Below are 19,661 nucleotides of genomic sequence, written 5' to 3' on the forward strand. Positions count from 1 at the left end.
TCAGAAACAGTTTTTGCTAGTTGATTTGCAAACTGAGCATTTCATATTGATTCTGTTAAAGCTACTGCAGATACAGCCAAGGAATTGATTATAGCAATAGCAGCTAAAATACCAGCAATAAACATTCCAACAAACCTCTTCTCTCGAGTCTTGCTGCCCTTTGTTTTTTGCTGTAGGGCATCAAAAATATGCTCCCCTGCAGACCCATCCCAAGTATGATTGATGTTTGTAGGTATTAGAACATAGGAAGGATGTTCTACAACAAGTACTTGTGGTTTGGAATCAGGATCTATACAACAGAATATAGTACATTTATAATATGTGATGTTGTAAATACCTTTTGTATTCTCAATCTTAATGCCTTCCCAAATATGGTTTTGCATTATAGCATCTGGGGTGAGGAACATCTGTGGATACTGGAGGCAAGCTTGTACAGAGAAATGGTGTGGCCCTGATGGTGAGGCCTGTTCTTAAATCAATTTTGATGTATTAACTTGATCTAGGGTAGCCATTACTCTCCATAAGTTTTTAAATACCTGTCCTTCTTTAGTGATAACATCCTCCACCCAAGCTCCCATAGATGTGTACTCATGTGTCCCAGACCAAAGATATAAATCTAAAGAATTACTTTGAAAAGGAGTAATGCATTTTTCCCAAGGTGGCATCCCCTTCCATTCAATGGAGTTATTTACTCTGCATGGTGGGTACAGTGGTTTTGTAACACTTTTTATACTGCTACATGTTTCCATAAAAAGCTTAGTCAGATTCCATTATTGAGCAAATTCATACAACTGTACCCTTTTGTGTTGTGGCTTCAGGACCTGACAAGTAGATCCTAAGAAGGTTATTATGTTGTCAAATGATAGCAGTCCTGTTTTGTTTGCAGTCTTGAAGAATTTCTGGGCATAAAAGCATATAGGCAGCCTAGATGTCCTAGCATGTGTAAGATTAATCTCCTTGTCTTCTAACACAAAAGCTCTTTCAAGGCCTCCCATTAACTGGGAGTTGTTTGTTGCTACCGGAATTATCTTGTCCACCCATGTCACTATCCTCACCATTGGTGGATGAGGTATATGAGTCCAATGTGTTTGAGTCTCTTGTCCCTGGCCGCCTTGAGTAGTCAATACCACAAACAGGAACAACAAAGTCATTCTGTTTCTGATCCTTTTGGTTCAAGGCCTGCATTTCCAGATCCACCTCTTGTTCCTCTTCTAATGCATTGTTGGTGGAGTTGTGAACTGATCCGTCCATTCTGGAGAGCAATTTGGAACTGTTCTCAAAGGGCTATAAAAATGGGCATACCATTTGACCCAGCAATACCACTTCTAGGGCTAGAGATCATGCAAGTCGGAAAAGGACCTGTATTTACAAAAACGTTTATTGCAGCCTTTTTTTTAGTGGCAAAGAAGTGGAAATCAAGGGGATACCCATTAGTTGGGGAATGGCTGAACAAGTTGTGTTATTTGAATATCATGGAATACTATTTTGCTATAAGAAATGAGGAGCAGATGAACTTCGTAATAACCCGAAGAGACTTATATAAACTGATGCTGAGGGGAGCAGAACCAGGAGAACACTGTACACAATTTCAGACACACTGTATCTGTGATGACTTAACTTTGATAGGCTGGGCTCCTCTCAGCAATGCAAGGCTATAAGACAACTCCAAAAGTCTCACGATGGAAAGGGCTATCCACATCCAGAGAAAAAATTATGGAGTCTGAATGCAGATTGAAGCAAACTACTTGTCTCTTTTTTGTTTTGTTTTGTTTTGTTTCTTCTTTCTTGTTTTTCATTGCATTGCCTATAATCTTTTGCAACTTGACTAATGTTTAATGTGATGGTATTTGTAGAACCTATATTGGATTGCATGCCACCGTGGGGGGAAAGGCAAAGGAGAGGGAGGGAGAGAAAATTTGGAACTCAAAAGCTTGTGGACTGAATGTTAAACTTTTAGTTTAAGTAAATAAATACATAAATTCATTTAAAAAGAAACAAAGTTAAGAAATACTAAGGGAAAATGAATAAGTTTTTAGGAGTCATATGTGTCATTGTCCCATGTTAATATAAATAGTTTAACTTATTAAGTCACTAATGATTTCTCATTCCTGTTAGCTTTTTCTGCTGTTTTTGAGACTTGTATTTTAATGTCAAATTTTCTCCAGTATTTCCATCAGGAATGCTTGAACATCCTCTGTTTCATTAAATAGCCCTTTTTGGCTGTGATGAATCATACTCAAATTTCCTGGGTAGGTTATTCTTTGTTGTAATCCTACCCCCTTTACCTCTTGGATAGCATATTTCAAGAGCTTTGTTCCTTTAACATACTAGGGGCCAATCGTGTGTGATAGTGGCTTCTTGCATTATCCTCTCTCTGACCTGAGATATCTGGCATTTGGTTATAGGATTCCTGGAAATTTTGTTATGGGATCTGTTATAGGAGGTAATTGGTAGATTGTTTCCATTTCTACTTTGTCCTCTTGTTCCAAGAAATCTGGCCAGGTTTTTTTAATCTTTTATTTATTTTTAGTTTTCAATATTCATTTGCCCAAGATTTTGAGTTACAAATTTTCTCCTGTCTTTTCCCCCACCCCAAGATGGTGAGCCTTCTGAATACCCCTTTTCCCAATCTGCTCTCTCTTATCTCCTTCCCTATTCCCCCCACCCCAACTTTCTAGTAGGGTAAGATGGATTTCTATACCCCAGTGCCTGTATATTTCATTTCCCAGTTGCATAGAAAAAAATAAAAAAAATTAACATTTGTTTTTAAAACTTTGATTTCCACATTCTTTCCCTTTTTCTCTCCTCATCCACCCCCACTGGTCGTCATTTTTTCTTTCTTATTTCTTAAAATATAAAGTCTAGGCTCTATTTTTGATCATGGCTTTTTAGGTAGTACAATCATTCTTAAATTGTCTCTCCTCCATCTGCTTTCCAGGTTATTTTCCTCATGAAATAGTTCTCATTTTCTTCCATTCTTTTTTCAGTCTTTTGACTTTGTTTTATTATTACTTGTTGTCTTGTGAAGTTTTTTGCTTCCATTTGATAGATTTTAACTTTTTATCAGTTATTTTCTTCACTTGGGTTTTGTCCTTTTACCACTTGGTCAATTATGATATTTAATGGATTATTTTCTTCATTTGTTTTTGCTTCTTTTTACCAAGGTGGTAATACTATTTTCTTTCTTTTTTTTTTAAGCAATTGGGTTAAGTAACTTGCTCAGGGTTACACAGCCAGTTATTTCTGGGTGTGGTGCTAAGTATCTGAGCCTGGATTCAATCCCAGGTCATCATGACTCTGGGGCCGGTGCTCTTATTTGCTGTGCTACCTGCCTGCCCCTGGTAATACTATTTTCATAAATTTCTTTTCTTGTTCTCATGTCTTTCCCCATTTTTTTCCTCTGCTACTCATATTTGTTTAAAAAGATTTTTTTTTGCTCTTTTGAAAACATTTTCTTTAACCTTTTTTTGTTAGTAATTCTTGTTTGGCTTCTGTCTAAACTGCTTGTTTCTTTGAGGCTTGGTTATAGATGTATTCTTGTTGTTTTCTTCTAATAAATTCAACCTGTGACTTTCAAAGCTGTCCTCTTTTCTTTTTGAATTTCATTCTCTTTTCTGTTCATCTTTTTTTTGAGAGCACTGTCTCTAGCTCCCTTCCTCTTAAATCATACCTTCTCACACCTCCAGCTAAGAAAGAAAAACACAATGCTTATAGCCAGTAAGCATAATCATATAAAATAAATTCACAAATTTGTCACCAATTCTCTGGCAGAAGATGGGCAGCATGTTTCACCATCACTTTTCTGGAATCATGGCTGGTACTGTCATTTGTAAATTGTTTTCTTGATTTTCCTCCTCATTTTTTCTCCATTTTTTTAATGCTTTATTAACTTCTAATTTACATCATTCGTTTCCGCCAGATTTTGAGTTACAAATTTTCTCCCCATTTTCCCCTCACCCATCCCCCCCAAACAGCAGTCCCACAGGATATCCCCACCTCCAATCTGCTCTCTCCCATATTTTCTCCCATACCCGTTTCAACTTTTCCAGTGGATCTCTATGCCTCAGTGCCTGTATATCTTTTTTTTCTTAATAACATGTAAGATGGTATTAATAATAGTATATATATATATACACACATATATATTTGAATATTTGATTTTAAAGCTTTCAATTCCAGATTCATTCCCTCCCCCCAGCCTGCCCTCCCTTCCATCATCCCCCCTCACATCCCCTTCCCCCCCTATTCTCCTGGAGGGTGAGATCCCCTATTTAGTGTGTATTTCCCTCCCTCCTCAAGCCAGATTCAATAGGAATAAGGTTGACCCATTCCCTTTTGCCTTTCTATTCTTCCCCTCCATTGTAACCATTTTCCCTTGCCTCTTCTGTATGAGATAGTTTGCCCCACTCTGTCTCTCCCCATCTCCTCTCATTATATTCCTCTCACCTCTTAATTTCACCTTTTAAGTATCATCCCTTCCTGTTAAATTGGTCCCGTGCCCTCTATCTATGTATACCTGTAAACGTGTATACACACATTCACATATGTATTCATATGCCCGCATACCCTCATATAAAGACATATATATATTTCTAATCCCTTCAACTACTGAGAAAATTTTCATAAGTTACAATTATTGTTTTTCCATGTAGGAATGTTAATAGTTCAACTTTGGCCAGGTGGCTCAGCAAGCAAGAGCACCGGCCCCAGTGCCGGGACGACCCGGATCAAATCCGGTCCCAGACACTCAGCACCGCACCCAGAAACAACAACTGGCCGTGTAACCCCGAGCAAGCCACTCAGCCCCCATTGCTTTAAATAAAAAAATAGTTCAACTTTGATAAGTTCCTTATGATTTCTTTTCCCTGTTTACCTTCTCATGCTTCTCTTCCTTCTTGTATCTGAATGTCAAATTTTCTATTCAACTCTGGTTTTTTCAGCAAGAATGCTTGAAAGTCCTCTATTCCACTGAATGACCATATTTTCCCCTGAAACATGATACTCAGTTTTGCTGGGTAGGTGACTCTTGGTTTTAATCCCAGCTCCCTTGACCTCCGGAATATCACATTCCAGGCCCTTCGATCCCTCAGTGTAGAAGCTGCTAGATCCTGGGTTATCCTGATTGTGTGCCCACAATATTCAAATTGTTTCTTCCTGGCTGCTTGTAATATTCTCTCCTTAATCTGGGAATTCCGGAACCTGGCTATAATATTCCTAGGAGTTTTCTTTTTGGGATCTTTTTCAGCAGGTGATCGGTGGATTCTTTCAACCTCTGTTTTGCCCTCTTGTTCTAAAACATCAGGGCAGTTTTCTTTGAGAACTTCCTGGAGGATGCTTTCCAGGCTCTTACTTTGGTCATGGCTCTCAGGCAGTCCAATAATTTTTAAATTCTCTCTCCTGGATCTATTTTCCAGGTCAGTGGTTTTTCCCATGAGATATTTCACATTGCCTTCTATTCTTTCATTTGTTTGGATCTCTTTAACAGCATCTTGATTTCTCATAAAGTCATTAGCTTCCATTTGCTCCAATCTAATTCTGAAGCAATGATTCTCCTCATTGAGCTTTTGAGATTCTTTTTCCATCTGGCAAATTCGACTTTTTAAGGCATTCTTCTCCTCATTGCCTTTTTGAGCCTCCTTTGCCATTTGAGTCAGTCTGTTTCTTAAGGTATTATTTTCTTCAGTCAGGCTGTTGACTCTCATTTCATAATTTTCTTGCATTGTTCTCATTTCTCTTCCCAATTTTTCCTCCACTTCTCTTATCTGCTTCTTAAGGTCCTCTATGGCCTGTAACCAGCTTGTATTTTCCTTTGAAGCTTTTGGTGCAGGAGACCTGACTTCACTCTTTTCCTCCTGTTCCATGCCTTGCTCCTTCTTATCCCCCAAATAGGAGTGTAATGTTGGAATCTTCTGTCTGCTTTGTTTCCTTTGCCTGCTCATTTTGCCACTCAATGATTTGACTTTTGGGCTTTTTGCCACAGTAGGACTCTGCCACCAGACAGGGGAGTTTTCGTCCCAAATGCTGGGGTTTTCTCAGCTGCCAGAGGTATTAGATGGGTGCCCTCTCTGAGGTCTCCACTCGCTCTGGCAAGCTGGACACACACCCCAGGACCTTCACCCTAGACTGCAATCCAGATCCAAGCAGGTTAAAGCAAGAGCGATTACCCCTCAGACTGGTGCTTGGTCCCCCTACACTATGCAGGCCAGGAGCTGAAGCTGCCACGTTTCTCTGGCTGGCTGTGCTGGCGTCTCAGCGGTTTCTCGCCCTGGGGGTAAAAGCCACGCACTCCCACTTACTGGATCCCAAAGTCCAGACTGCACTGGCCTCTCACCTTGTCCTTCGCATCTATGTATTGATAAATCTGGAAACGGCCACAGCTGCTGCTGATCTGGAGTCCCTCTGGCTGGCAGCTGGTCAGGCCCGCCCTGGGGCTAAAGCCTCGGCGTGGTGCTGGGCTCTGCTCCCAGAGCCCTGCGCTGGCCGATTCCTGCTGGCCTGCCGGGGTGTCCTCGGTGGGAGGTTAGCTTCTCTGTGTCATTTTGTGGGTTCTGCAGCTGTTTTCTTGATTCTACTGTTTTCCCCTTTCACTGCTTCATACAGGTCTTCCAAGTTTCTCTGTAACTGTCCCCTTCATAATTTGTTATGGCACAGCAATACTTCATTTCATAGAATGATCAAGTAATCCCCAGGTGTTGGGTGCCTCTTCCTTCCTAATATTTTGCTATCACAGAAAGGACTGTTGAAATATTTTTGCCCTTATGAGTCCTCTTCTACTTTTTGTTTTTCATGTCTTTGGGAGACGTAGTATAGTATAGCTTTGGTTAGGTCAAAGAATCCACACTATTGAGTAGTTTTCTCTCTCCTTCCTGCAGTGGCTGTGCTAATTGACAGCTCTGCCAGCCTAAGTGCCTCATATGTTTATCAATAAAAGAGAAAAAATATATATCAATTAATTGGACATGAAATGCAGTTGTCAGTGAACATTTATTAAGTCCCTATTATATGCCATGACACATAATATAATAACATAATAATATGAAATATTTAATAATATGACAATGAGATGTCACTGAGGTCAACTACCACACAGATGGATGGTAACATTTTCAACTTGAAAAGTCTACAAGCTAAGATCAGAGTGGAGGGAATGTTGTCACACAATTTTCTGTTTGGAAATAATTTTGTCCCCAGTGTAGCCTCTGAAGATGAGATAAAACAAAGTGTGGATAGATGCTCTGCTGCTTGCATTAATTTTGGCCCAACAATTAACACCAAGAAAGCAGAGGTACTCCATTAACTAGCACCACACCATCCATATGTGAAACTGTCATTCTCAGTAAATGGAGAAGTTTTGAATGCTGTGAATAAGTTCACTTACTTTGGCAGTATACATTATAGGGATATAGACACCATGAATGACGTAGACATACACGTTGCCAGAGTTCTCTTGGTGTTTGGGAAGCTCCAAAGGGAAGTGTGGGAGAGAAGAGGTATTAGACTGACTACCAAACTGAAGGTCTATAAGAACTGTTGTACTAACCTCATTGTTGTATGCCTGTGAAACCTGGGCAGTATCCCAGCCATGCGAGGAAAGTGAATCACTTCCATTTGAATTGTCTGAGAAAGATTCTCACCTGGCAAGAAAAGATCACAGACACGGAGGTCCTTTCTTGAACTAAACTTCCAAGCCTTTAAACTGTGCTGCAGAGCTTGCAACTCTGATGGTTTGGCTCTCTTGATTGTATGTCAAATGTATAGTTAACAAATAGACCATTTTACAGAGAACTTACAGAGGGAAAGTGTTCACACACTGCCCAGAAGAAGCAATACAAAGATCCTCTCAAGGTCTCTCTTTTTTTTGTTTGTTTGCTTTTTGGATGGGGGAAGGCAGGGCATTTGTGGTTAAGTGACTTGCCCAAGGTTCCATAGCTAGTAAATGTCAAAAATGTCTGAGGCTGAATTTGAACTCACTTGCTCCTGACTGAAGGGCTAGTGCTCTATTTGCTGTGCCACCTAGCCACCCCTCAAGATCTCTTTCACATTAAGAACTTTATTATTCATTGTGTGATATGGGAGACACTGGCACAGGACAGCCCAGTGTGGTTCGTCCTCATCAGAAAAGATTCTCTGCTCCATGAGCAAAGCAGCATTGAGGTGGTGCAAAAGGAATGCAAGATGCACAGATTTAGAGAGTCCACCCCACACGTCCACATGGATTATGTGTTTTCCCCAATTACTCATAGTTTAGGATCTTTTTCATCATTAAAATTATAGTTTTGTAGTTTTTGTGTGTTATATTCTGTTGGGTCTGCTTATTTTACACTGTGTTAATGTGCAGCTTCCAATTCTCAGAATTCCTCATATTTGTCATCTTAAACTATATAAATGACAGTTATTTATATGACATTTTTTCTAGCTATTCTTTATTAGTGAAAATTCAGTTTGTTTACAATTCTTTGTTGCCTCAAAGAGTTCTCTTATGAATGTTTTCATGTAAAAACTCAGTTGTGGGATGGTCTGGTTATACATAAAGGGAGTGGCAACAAGGTATAGTGAGAATAGCCCTGGATTTTAAGCCTGGAGGAGCTGGGCTCAAGGTGCAGATCCACCTTTTAATCACCTTTTGACCTGAATTAAGTCAATTTCTCTCTCTGGGCTTCAATTCCCTAATTTGTAAAGTGAGAAAATTGTTTCTTTCAGCTCTAAATATATGAATTGGAAACTAATGGTCCTTTGACACCTAATTCAGCACCAAAAAGTTTTCACATAACATTACAGGAGATTGTAGTCCCTGCAATGCCATGCACAGAAGCTTTCCAGAAGAACTGCTAGTGTGAACAGCTTTTTTAAGGTTCTGATTACTCAGTATAGTGATCACTCTATTTATTCCATAACAAAAGCAAAACATCCATGGAAAATCAAGGTACAGCATAGTTCAAAATATAACATTCACCATATTTCAACTTGTCACAGAAAATCACAATAAAATATTCACAACATAGTCTCAAAGTAAAATAGTCACTGTTAAGTTAATTCAATCAGTCACAAAATAGTCATTCTTTAAGTTAATTCAATCAGTCACTTATCAGTAGTATCAAGGTACACAGTCAAAGTCTTCCACTATTGGGGCAAAGTCTTAATTAACTCAATTAGTCACTTATCAGTAGTCTCAAAGTCTTCTACTCTTGGGGCAAAGTTGATTAACTCAACCAGTTACTAATCAGTAACATTAGTCAAAGTACAATCAGTCACTTATTCACTAAAGTCTTACTAAGTATCATACACAAAATCCTCCACCCCTTAGGTCACTGGTAAACTATAATTCCATAATTATTCAGTACCCAAGGAGAGGTCTTTTCTTCATCTTGACTTGGGGCCTGTTCTCAGATTCCCTGGATTCCCTTCCATGGCCCCAGATTCTACCTGCATTCAATGGCAGTCAGTTCCCAGTTCCTTGACCAGCTCTCTGGGGAGGTCCTGCTCCACACTGGTGTTCACAGGGTCTAGTCCATGTCAGCTCCTTCACCATTTCTGCTCCAAGGAATTCAAGGCTCAACCAAGCCACAAACAAAGTCAGCATCCTGGTCATGCTTCAGTCACCTGGGCTCCTGGCTCTTGGCTCCTGTTCAGAAGAAGCTCCACCAAGACAAGTTTTCAGGACTCAGTTCTCCATTCTTCTGTAGCTGTTCTGCCACTAGATCTCGGTCTCAAGGAAATTCTGACTGTGCTTCTCTGGGGCTTTTCTTATATATACAGTATTACCTACTTCACTTCCTTTGACCAACCTCTTCCTGTTACATCAGTTAATAAGGGGCAGGAGTTCATACCTTCTGTTCCCCCAATCAGAGGCTTGATCAGTTACTAAGTGTTAAGTACCTGCTACTTTTGCCAGCACAAAGGGATCTTCAAATTCAAAATTACATTACCATTACAGTCCCCCATGCTCACCTTTGCTATTAGGGTTCCAAGAGTACTGAGCACAATGATGTTTCAGATCAGCAGATTTTAAGAAGCACAGCAACTGGATGAATAGAGGAAGGGAGCTGCCTTGCTTGTGAAGAGATCAGGCTGATTGGTCAAAGGGACTGGGCTTGTTTAGATTGGAAGAGAAGACTTAGGACACAGGGTAGCTTCTTCAGCTATTTCATTTTCATTGTTTTATTTCAGCAAGTAGAAAAGGAATTAGCCATATATCTGCTTCAGCTCAGAGGGCAGAAAGAGGTAACATGGGGGCACATTGCAAAAAAAAAGAGTGACATTTAAAATTGATAATATTGGAACCATTTACAACAAAAAAGCATATATTAAACATGAACAAAGAGCCAGGTGCTGTGCTGAGTGCTGAGGAAATGAAGGATGGCAATAATGCCTCCTGCCCTTTAAGGAGCTTACAAACTAATCAAAGAGGAATACTTTTCTAAAAAATTTTATTCATCTAATTTTCAATTTATAGAATAATACAAGTATTTCCAAAATATGGTATAATAAAAAAGATGATTACATATGAAACTACAAATCTTTTATCTACAACTTGAGAGTCCTTTTAAATATATAATGAAATTATCATGTAAATTTCTCTTTCTTCCTTCCCCTCCAAACTCTAGATTTGTTTACGAAATAGAAACGTGTATGTGTGTGGGTGTGGGTGGGTGTCTGTGGGTGTGTGTGTGCATCAGTACATGTGAAATCATTCTATCATATGTCTATTTGTCAGGCCTTTCTGGGAGAGGAATTCTTAAGTGATGACTATATACCAGACTGTACTGGGATACAAATAAAGAAATGAAACTATCCCTTGTGGCAAGAGAAAGATGAAATGACTGAGGAAACAAAGGTGATGTCTTGAGCATATTCGTTTATTAAGTGATGCCTGGCATTTGCACAATAAACTGGGACCAGGCCCCTTCCTTCCGTTACTCCCTGACTTAGAATATAGGGGGAAATGTCCTTTTTATACATTAAAAACAATCAAAGAAGACCACCTAATTAAAAGTAAGTAATATATTAGGCAATCTGATTGCTAATTGGAGGAAAGATTGGACGCTTTCCATGTTGGGAAGGGGAGGAACCACAACAGGTTCAGTTCCCTGGATTCAGAAAACAAGGTATCCCACTCCCCCAAAGGGTCTGTATACAATCAGAGGAAAATGGAACCAACAAGTAATTGTTCAGTATGGAGTAAGTTTTCATATAAGACAGATGAGATGCTTGAGAAATAAAATTGTGAGAAAACTCTTTAGATGTGCTGGGTAAGCATAATTGTTTTTGGCATTTCAGGAATCCCTAACATTCAAGGATGTAGCTGTGGAATTTACCCAGAAAGAATGGGTACAACTGAACCCATCTCAGAAAAAGTTGCACAGAGATGTGATTGATGCTGGAGAACTATAGGAACTTAGTCTCTTTGGGTAAGAACAGCTACCGTCTTTGGAGTCTTAAAATATAACATGACAAATTTGAAGATTTTAAGTTATTCTTTGGGATACAAAATGAAACTATTCCTAATCCTTTTGTAGGGAAGGGACAGATTACTTGTGCTGTTTCCAGGAAAAATGCTTAGTATGCCTAGAAATTACTTTCTTGTTATCTTGTTATCCTTGATAATGTATCTTCCCCTCTCTCTTGCTTCTAATCCAAGATGTTCTTTTTAATTCCAATGTAGGTTTCATCATCATACACAGTGTTCCCACTGTCAAATGAACTAGTGTTTCCTAAATCTTATTCAGTAATCCATTGTACCATAATTATAGAATATCCTTCAGTGGTTCTTTGTATATCCTTAAGATCTTCCTAGCATGTCTTGAGTTTTTCCTAAAGAGGGTTTGAGGTCATTTTGAATCTTTTCATTAAGTTTTATTGATGCTTTTAAAAAAATGTAATTTCTCAAAAAACAAACAACAATAAAAGAAAAGAAAACCTATTTTCCCCTGCACCCAATCCCTAGAGCCTTAAATACTTGAAAAAAATCTCAGACAAAATCAGGTTATATAGTACCCTTGATATTATAAGATGGAACAAGTATTTCATCTCTCTGTTTTATGACAAAACTCTAAGATGACCAACCCCCTAACACTTTTTAATTTTCATTGAGCAGGACTTGCAGTTTCCAAACCAGATATGGTCTACCAGTTGGAAAGAAAGGAAACATCTTGGATGACAGAGGCAGATATTCCAAGAAGCAGCTGTCCAGGTCACTACCTAAAAACCCAGCAGATGGGTCATTGCAAAATCCAACTTTTTTGGACATTTTAGGTCAAAGCTCTTGCAAAGTGTTGAACGTAGTGGTCTCTTCAAGCTTCTCAAGCCTGTTGAGAGTAGTGGAGACGTCAAAACTTCATTTTTTCCCTCAAAAGTTACTTTTTATATCTCTCTTTATTGAAATATACAGTCGCTCTAAAAGTTTTTGCCTCAGTACACGGCTATTATTTTCTTCTGTTCATTGAAGATTATCTTAACTTAAGAAGGCATTCTCCTGCCTCACTTGCATGAATTCATTTTTCCATTTAAAATAAGCATGTTACTTAAGATATTAAGTAATTTTGCTCTTTTTACCTCTGAGTTCTTTTCTGATCTTTTCTTCTGTTTTTATGATTATATTGCTTTGCTACTACTTTTAAAACATATTTAGTTCTAAATTAATTCCCCTATTTTCAGTCTATCATGTTATATGTAATTAAATATTATATATATGATAATATTATATTATTATGAATGTAGTGATGTGCAGAAGCCTTCACAAGGAAGTAGTAAATTACTCTGCATCAGAGAATTCATCCTGGAAAGAAACCTCATGAATGTAGTGAATGAGAAAGGTCTTCAGGATCAGGAATGACTTATAATGCATCAGAGAGTTGATAGGACAGACACCTTGCAAATACAGTGAATGTGGAAAGACCTTCATGTGTAAGTCAAAATTTACACTGCATCAGAAATTCATACTTGAGAGAAAGCCTTATGAATGCAGTGGATGTTGAAAGGCCTTAATGAGAATTGTGCATCCTAATGTGTATCGGCAAATTCATAGTGGAAACATTCTTTCTGAATGTAAATAGTGTGGGAAGGCTTTCCCATACAGCTCAGAACATATTCACCATCAAAGAGTTCATCTGAAGAGAAATCTTTTCAATGTAGTATATGTGAGAAGGCCTTTGGAAGGAAGGCACATCTTACTAGGCATCAGACAATTCATACTGGAGAATAACCACGTGAATGGGCACACGTAAGCACAACAAAAGGAGGTGAGAAACAAGTACAGCATTCCTACACGTCAGAACATGACCAGTAACCGGGGGTCACACTGTGCATCCTGAGTGGGGAGTCATACCTCCTTCCTTCTTCCATCCTTCTTCCATGCCCTGTTAGATAGTGGAGGGAGAAGAAATTGTACAAGGTACCAGTAAGAAGAGTTAAGAACATGTATGAAGGCTTCTACCCATAAGCAGATAGGCAGAAAATGAGGCACAAATGCTTTGTCATGAAGGTAATGGGGGATGATGCCTCGCTGACACGGTAAGGGAACTGGAGGTAGCGGGAGAAGTGTTTGTACAGTTCAGCTCCTTTGATACAGACCTGTGTTGATGTACTACTCCAAACATCCACATGGACTATTTGTGCCCAAGAGCCTTCTGAGACATATTGGTCTGATCAGCCACTGTTGGGCACACTGTACATTGATCCTGACATAGTGGTGTCATTTTAGTCCTTTGTGAGCACAAAGGAAAACCACCACACTGATGCTATGGCTAGGTTAAGAGGCTGTTATATTGTATATGGCATAAGATGTTTGTCTATACTTAATTTTCACCACACTGTTTTCCAGTTTTCCCAGCAGTATTTGTCAAATAGTGAATTGTTATCCCAGAAGCTGGAGTATTTGGGTTTATCAAACAGTAGATTACTATTGTCTTGTGTACCTCATCTACTCCACTGAGTCTGCCTGTCAAGACAAACGCAGGAACTATATGGATACAATTACAAAACACTTTTCACACAAATAAAGGCAGATCTAAACAATTGTAAAAATAAATTTCTCATGGGTAGGCTGATCTAATATAAGAAAGATGAGAGTTCTATCAAAATTAATTTACTTATTCATGCCATGCCAATTAGACTACCAAAAATTATTTTATAGATCCAGAAATAATAGGAATTCATCTGGGTGAACAAATGGTTAAGAATCTCAAGGGTCTTAATGAAAAATATTGCAAAGGAAGATGGCCTAGCCTTACCAGATCTATAACTATACTATAAAGAGGCAATCATTAAAATTATTTGGTAATGGATAATTTGGACTACATTAATGGAAATTTTTTTTTTTACATATAAAGTCAATGCAACCAAGTTTAGAAGGAAAGCAGCAAGGTGGGAAATAATTTTTGCTGCCATTGTTTCTGATAATGGCCTCATTTCTAAAAAATATAGAATTGAGTAAAATTTATAAGAATACTGTTCATGCTCCAATTGATAAATGATCAAAGAATATTGAACACGGAGTTTTCAGATGTAGCAAAGCTATCTATAGTCATATGAAAATATGTTCCTAAAATTTTTTTAAAAGGCCAAAAATGCTCTAAATAACTACTGATTAGGGAAATACATATTCAAACAACTCTGAGGTACCACCTCACACCTATCAGATTGGCTAATATGACAGAAAAAGAAAATGATAAATGTTGGAGAAGATGTGGGAAAACCAGAAAACTAATGCATTAGTTGGTGAAGTAGTGAAGTGATCTGACCATTCTGGAGAGAAATTTGAAATTATGCCCAAAGGGCTATGAAACTGCCCATCCTTTGATCTAGCAATACCACTACTAGGACTGTATCCCAAAGAGATCATCTAAAAGGGAAAAGGACCCACATGTACAAAATATTTATAGTAATTCTTTTTGTGGTGGCCAAAACTTGGAAATTAAGGGGATGTATGTCAATTGAGGAATGGCTGAACAAGTTGTGGAATATGAGTGTAATGGAATGCTACTGTACTATAAGAACTGATGAACAGGTGGGTTTCAGAAAAACGTGGAAAGATTTACATGAACTGATGCTGAGTGAAGTGAGCAGAATCAGGAAAACATTATACACAGTAACAGCAATATTTCCCAATGATCAAGTCTGACAGACTTAGCTCTTTTCAGCAATACAGTGGTCTAAGATAATTCCAAAAGACTCATGATGGAAAATGCTGTCCAGATCCAGAGAAAGAACTATGAAGTCTGAATGAAGGTGGAAATATAGTATTTTCACTATTTTGTTTTTTTATTTTTTTCTCCTATTTCCTTTTTGTTCTGATTCTTTTCCACAACATGACTAATGTAGAAATATGTTTAATATGATTATACATGTATAGCCTATATCAGATTATCTATTGTCTTGGGGTGGGGGAAAGAAAAAATGTTGAAAGTCAAAATCTTATCAAACTGAATGTTGAAAACTCTCCTTACATGTAACTGAAAAAAATAAAATACTGTTAAGGGGGGGGCAGGGAGAGTGGGTGAGTTGCTGTTATAAGATCTTGTCCAGGAGAATCTTTAAGCCACTTAAGCCTCCGACTCTTCAGCTTAGCCAGATGGTGTGCTAACTCTTTGGGAGGAGATGGTGAGTGGGATGAAAGATTTCAGGGTAGAACCTTGACAGTGAGTCAGGGGTTAGAGGGATTAGCAGATCTAGTGACCTCTGTACAGTTATCCCACCTTCCTGAAATTCAGGTTCATAGAGCCTTCTTTTTGTACTGAGAAATCCAGAGGACAGTGCCCTGGAGAGCTTTCTCCTTTTTACTTCTTTAAAAACAAACACATAAACAAACAAACCAAAATAACAACCCACCACCACTACCAACAGAAAACATTGGTCTCTCACCCACACTGAAGTCCCTGAGCCCCATTCTAAGTGATTCCTGAGCCTGCATGACTCCCTGGTTTGTATCATCTTGAGCAATAAGAGCTAACTGGGAGTGGAGTTTTAACTCAAAACTCTGTAGAACCTTAGAAAAATAGATTTACCTATCTGAGCTCTTCATCTGTAAAATAATAGACCCTTATTAGATGATTCCTAAACATCTTTTATTGGAAGCAAGGACACTAATGGAGCCCAGGAGATTTGAGTGGGAGCCCACTCCCACAATAGCAACATGGATTGTTGTGAACAAAAGAGGTAGTACAGGGGAAACCTGGAGCAGTTTGAGTTAAGTGGCATCCCAGGTGGATTGATCTGGAACCCACATAGGGGCAGTTTCCAGACTTCTCAATCCACAAATGCTAAGGACAAAGTTAAAGGTCAGTGGGGAAACACTGTTGGCCCTGGGTGAGAGAAAAGTTTAGTCCAGGCCTTGCTCCTGGGACAAGAATAGCTGCTGCTTCCAGAGCTTCAGGACCACAGATGGTGGTGGGACCAAGCAATTGACCAGAGGGCAATTGCAGGAATCTCTTTGCTGGCGCAGAGGCTGCTTTGCTCTGCTTGGGTGGCAGTCCTGGGGTGAGGAGTGCTGGTGTGGCAGATCTTGTGATGACTGTAGGGGAGTCCTAACAGTTCAGAGACAGGTGCCTAGAAGTAGCTCTGAAAACAGCTGTGCAAAACCCCAGAAATTTGGGACAAAGCACTCTCTACTCTAGAAGCAGAATTCTACTGTGCCAAAGAACTCAAAAGTCAGGTAATTGGCTGGTAAAATGAGGAAACACAAGAGCAGACTTCAGGAGAGTGAATCACTGGCATTTGTGGCAGTTTTCTGACTTCTCAACCCATAAATGCCAAAGAGAAAGTAAAAGATCAGTGGGGAACTCTGTTGGAACCAGGTGACAGAAGACTATGGTCTGGCCCCTGCCCCTGGGGAGAGAAGTGGCTGCCTCCTGAGCTCCTGGCCTACAGATTGTGGTGGGACCAAGCAACCATTCAGAGGGTCATTGCTCTTGTTTTGACATGCTTGGATCTGGATCACTGTTTTGGGTGGTGGTGCTGGCATGTGTGGCCAGTATGCCAGAGCTTGGGTTGTCTGTAGAGAGGGCACCGTTCTCAGATTTCTGATAACATTTGTGAAAACCTCAGCAATTTGGAACATAGTTCTCTCCATTCTGGAGGAAGAGTTCTACCATGCCAAAGAGTTCAAAAGTCAGTTTATTGACTGGTAAGATGAGCACGCAGAGGAAGTACAATGAGACCATAGAATCCTTTTGGGGAGACAAAAAGGATAAAAACATGGAACCAGAAAAAGGCAGGAAAGTCAACACTCCTGCATCAAAAGCTTCCAAGAAAAATATGAACTGGTTACAAGCCATGGAGGACCTCAAGAAGGATTTTGAAAATCAAGTAAGAGGAGTGGAGGAAAAATTGGGAAGAGAAATGAGAATGATGCAAGGAAATCATGAAAAGTGAATCAACAACAGCCTGCTAAATGAGACCTGGAAAAAATGCTGAAGAAAATTTCACCTTAAAAACCAGACTAACTGAAATGGCAAAAGAGGTCCAAAAAGCCAATGAGGAGAATGCCTTAAAAAGTCAATTTGGACAGATGGAAAAGGAATTTCAAAAACTCACTGAAGAGAATAATTCCTTCAAAATTAGATTGGAGCAAATGGAAGCTAATGACTTTAGGAGAAACCAAGATACAATAAAAGAGATCCAAACAAATGAAAAAAATAGAAGGGAATGTGAAATATCTCATTGGAAAAACAACTGACCAGGAAAATATGTCCAGGAGAGATAATTTAAAAATTATGGGATTACCTGAAAGCCATGATAAAAAAATCAGTCTAGAAACCATCCTTCCAGAAATTCTCAAGGAAAATTGCCCTGATATTCTAGAACCAGAGGGCAAAATAAAAATTGAAGGAATCCACCAATTGCCTCTTGAAAAAGAAAATTCCTAGGATTATTATAGGAAAATTCCAGAGTTCCCACTTCAAGGAGAAAATATTACAAGCTCTCAGGAAGAAACAATTTGAGTATTTTGGAAACACAATCAGGATAACACAAGATCTAGCAGCTTCTACATTTTTTTTAGTCTTTTGGCATTTTTTATTTAAACGTTTAAACTTTAAATATGTATAAATCCTATCAGGACATGACAAACTTAAGACAACATTTAAGGCCAGAAACTCCTTCTTCAAGCTCAACTCTGTGGGCAGCAGAACAGTTAAACTGCCTTCTTATTGCTGGAAGCCTTTTTGGGCAACAGGGTGTGAAAATGAATTCTCTGAGAACTTTATGCATATTCTCTATCTTTATATACAAAAACACCCTTTGTATACACATACCTAAGTCTGTCTTTGTATACATACATATACCTTTTCTGATACAGTAAAGCCACCACATAGGCTTATATCAGACACTGCATACATAAAACCCAAAGATACTCTTTGACATGTATCTCTAAAAACCACAGTGCAATGTAAAAAATCTTGCAATGAAGACCAGAGTTCAAGGGAGAATGGTACTCAGAAGACAACATTCAAAAACTTCATCAGTGACACATTTGAAAAAAGATAAGAACCTAACAAAAATAGTAGCAGTTTTATACATGTTAAATGATTAAGAAATACATAAATACTACAATAAATAGCAGTGGTGCCTGTAGCCTCAGGAGATAGATGCTTATACATTAAATGATTAAAGGGCTTCGAATATGATATACTGGAGGTCAGAGGAGCTAGGATTAAAACCAAGAATCACCTACCCAGAAAAACTGAGTATAATGCTTCAGGGGAAAATATGGTCATTCAGTGAAGTAGAGGACTTTCAAGTATTTTTGAGGAAAAAATGAGAGTTGACCAGAAAATTTGATTTTTAAATCCAAGAAGCAAGGGAAGCATAAGAAGGTAAACAAGAAAAAGAAACCATAAGGAACTTATCAAAGTTTAACTATTTATATTCCTACATGGAGAAAGGATAATTGTAACTCATGAGACTTTTCTCAGTATGAGGATAGTTGAAGAAGATATATATGTATGTATAGGAGGGTGTATTTGTGTGTAAATGCTTATGTGAGTTTGTGTATATGTGTGTACATGTATACATAGAAAGAGGGCACAGGAAGGGATGGTATCTAAAAAATAAAATTAAGAGATGACAGAGGAATATAATGGGAGAATGAGAAGGGGAGAGGTAGAAAAGGGTAAATTATTTCATATAAAAGAGGCAAGAAGGGGCAGCTAGGTGGCGCAGTGAATAGAACACCGGCCCTGGAGTCAGGAGGACCTGAGTTCAAATCTGACCTCAGACACTTAACACAAAAAACTAGCCATGTGACCTTGGCCAAGTCACTTAACCCCAACTGCCCTCCAAAAAAAAGAGGCAAGAGAAAACTCACAATGGAGGGGGAGAGCAGGATGATGAAAGAGAATGGGTCAACCTTACTCCCATTCAATTTGACTTAAAAAGGGAATAAGAAACACACTCAACGTGATATCTTAAACTAAAGGGTAGTAGGGGGGGAAGGTATTTCAAGTATTCTTCTTGGAAGCTTTTAGTGCAGGAGTTCTGACTTCACTGTCTTCCTCCTGTTCCATGCTTTGATCCTTTTTGTCCCCAAAATAGGAGTCTGATGTTGGATTCGTCTGTTTGCTTTGTTTCTCTTGTTTACTCATATTGCCACTCAATTACTTGACTTTTGGGCTTTTTGCCACAGTAGGACTCTGCTACCAGACAGGGGAGCTTCGTACCAAATGCTG

The 19,661-nt window shown here is 38.8% G+C and overlaps 1 protein-coding gene across 1 annotated transcript in view; it reads right to left on the bottom strand.

Annotated features, from left to right (window-relative positions):
* LOC138171502 (zinc finger protein 850-like) overlaps nt 1-19,661 on the bottom strand; it is a 92,698-nt gene that overhangs the window by 33,462 nt on the left and 39,575 nt on the right. Inside the window, exon 5 of the mRNA XM_069101024.1 lies at nt 5,597-5,623. Coding sequence (XP_068957125.1) covers nt 5,597-5,623 — 27 coding nt within the window. The remainder of the gene's footprint in view (nt 1-5,596; nt 5,624-19,661) is intronic.

The sequence above is a fragment of the Petaurus breviceps genome, unplaced genomic scaffold, assembly GCF_028583685.1.
Source record: "Petaurus breviceps papuanus isolate PSGF00001 unplaced genomic scaffold, PetGlider_PUasm1.0 446, whole genome shotgun sequence".
Classification (NCBI taxonomy): domain Eukaryota; kingdom Metazoa; phylum Chordata; class Mammalia; order Diprotodontia; family Petauridae; genus Petaurus; species Petaurus breviceps.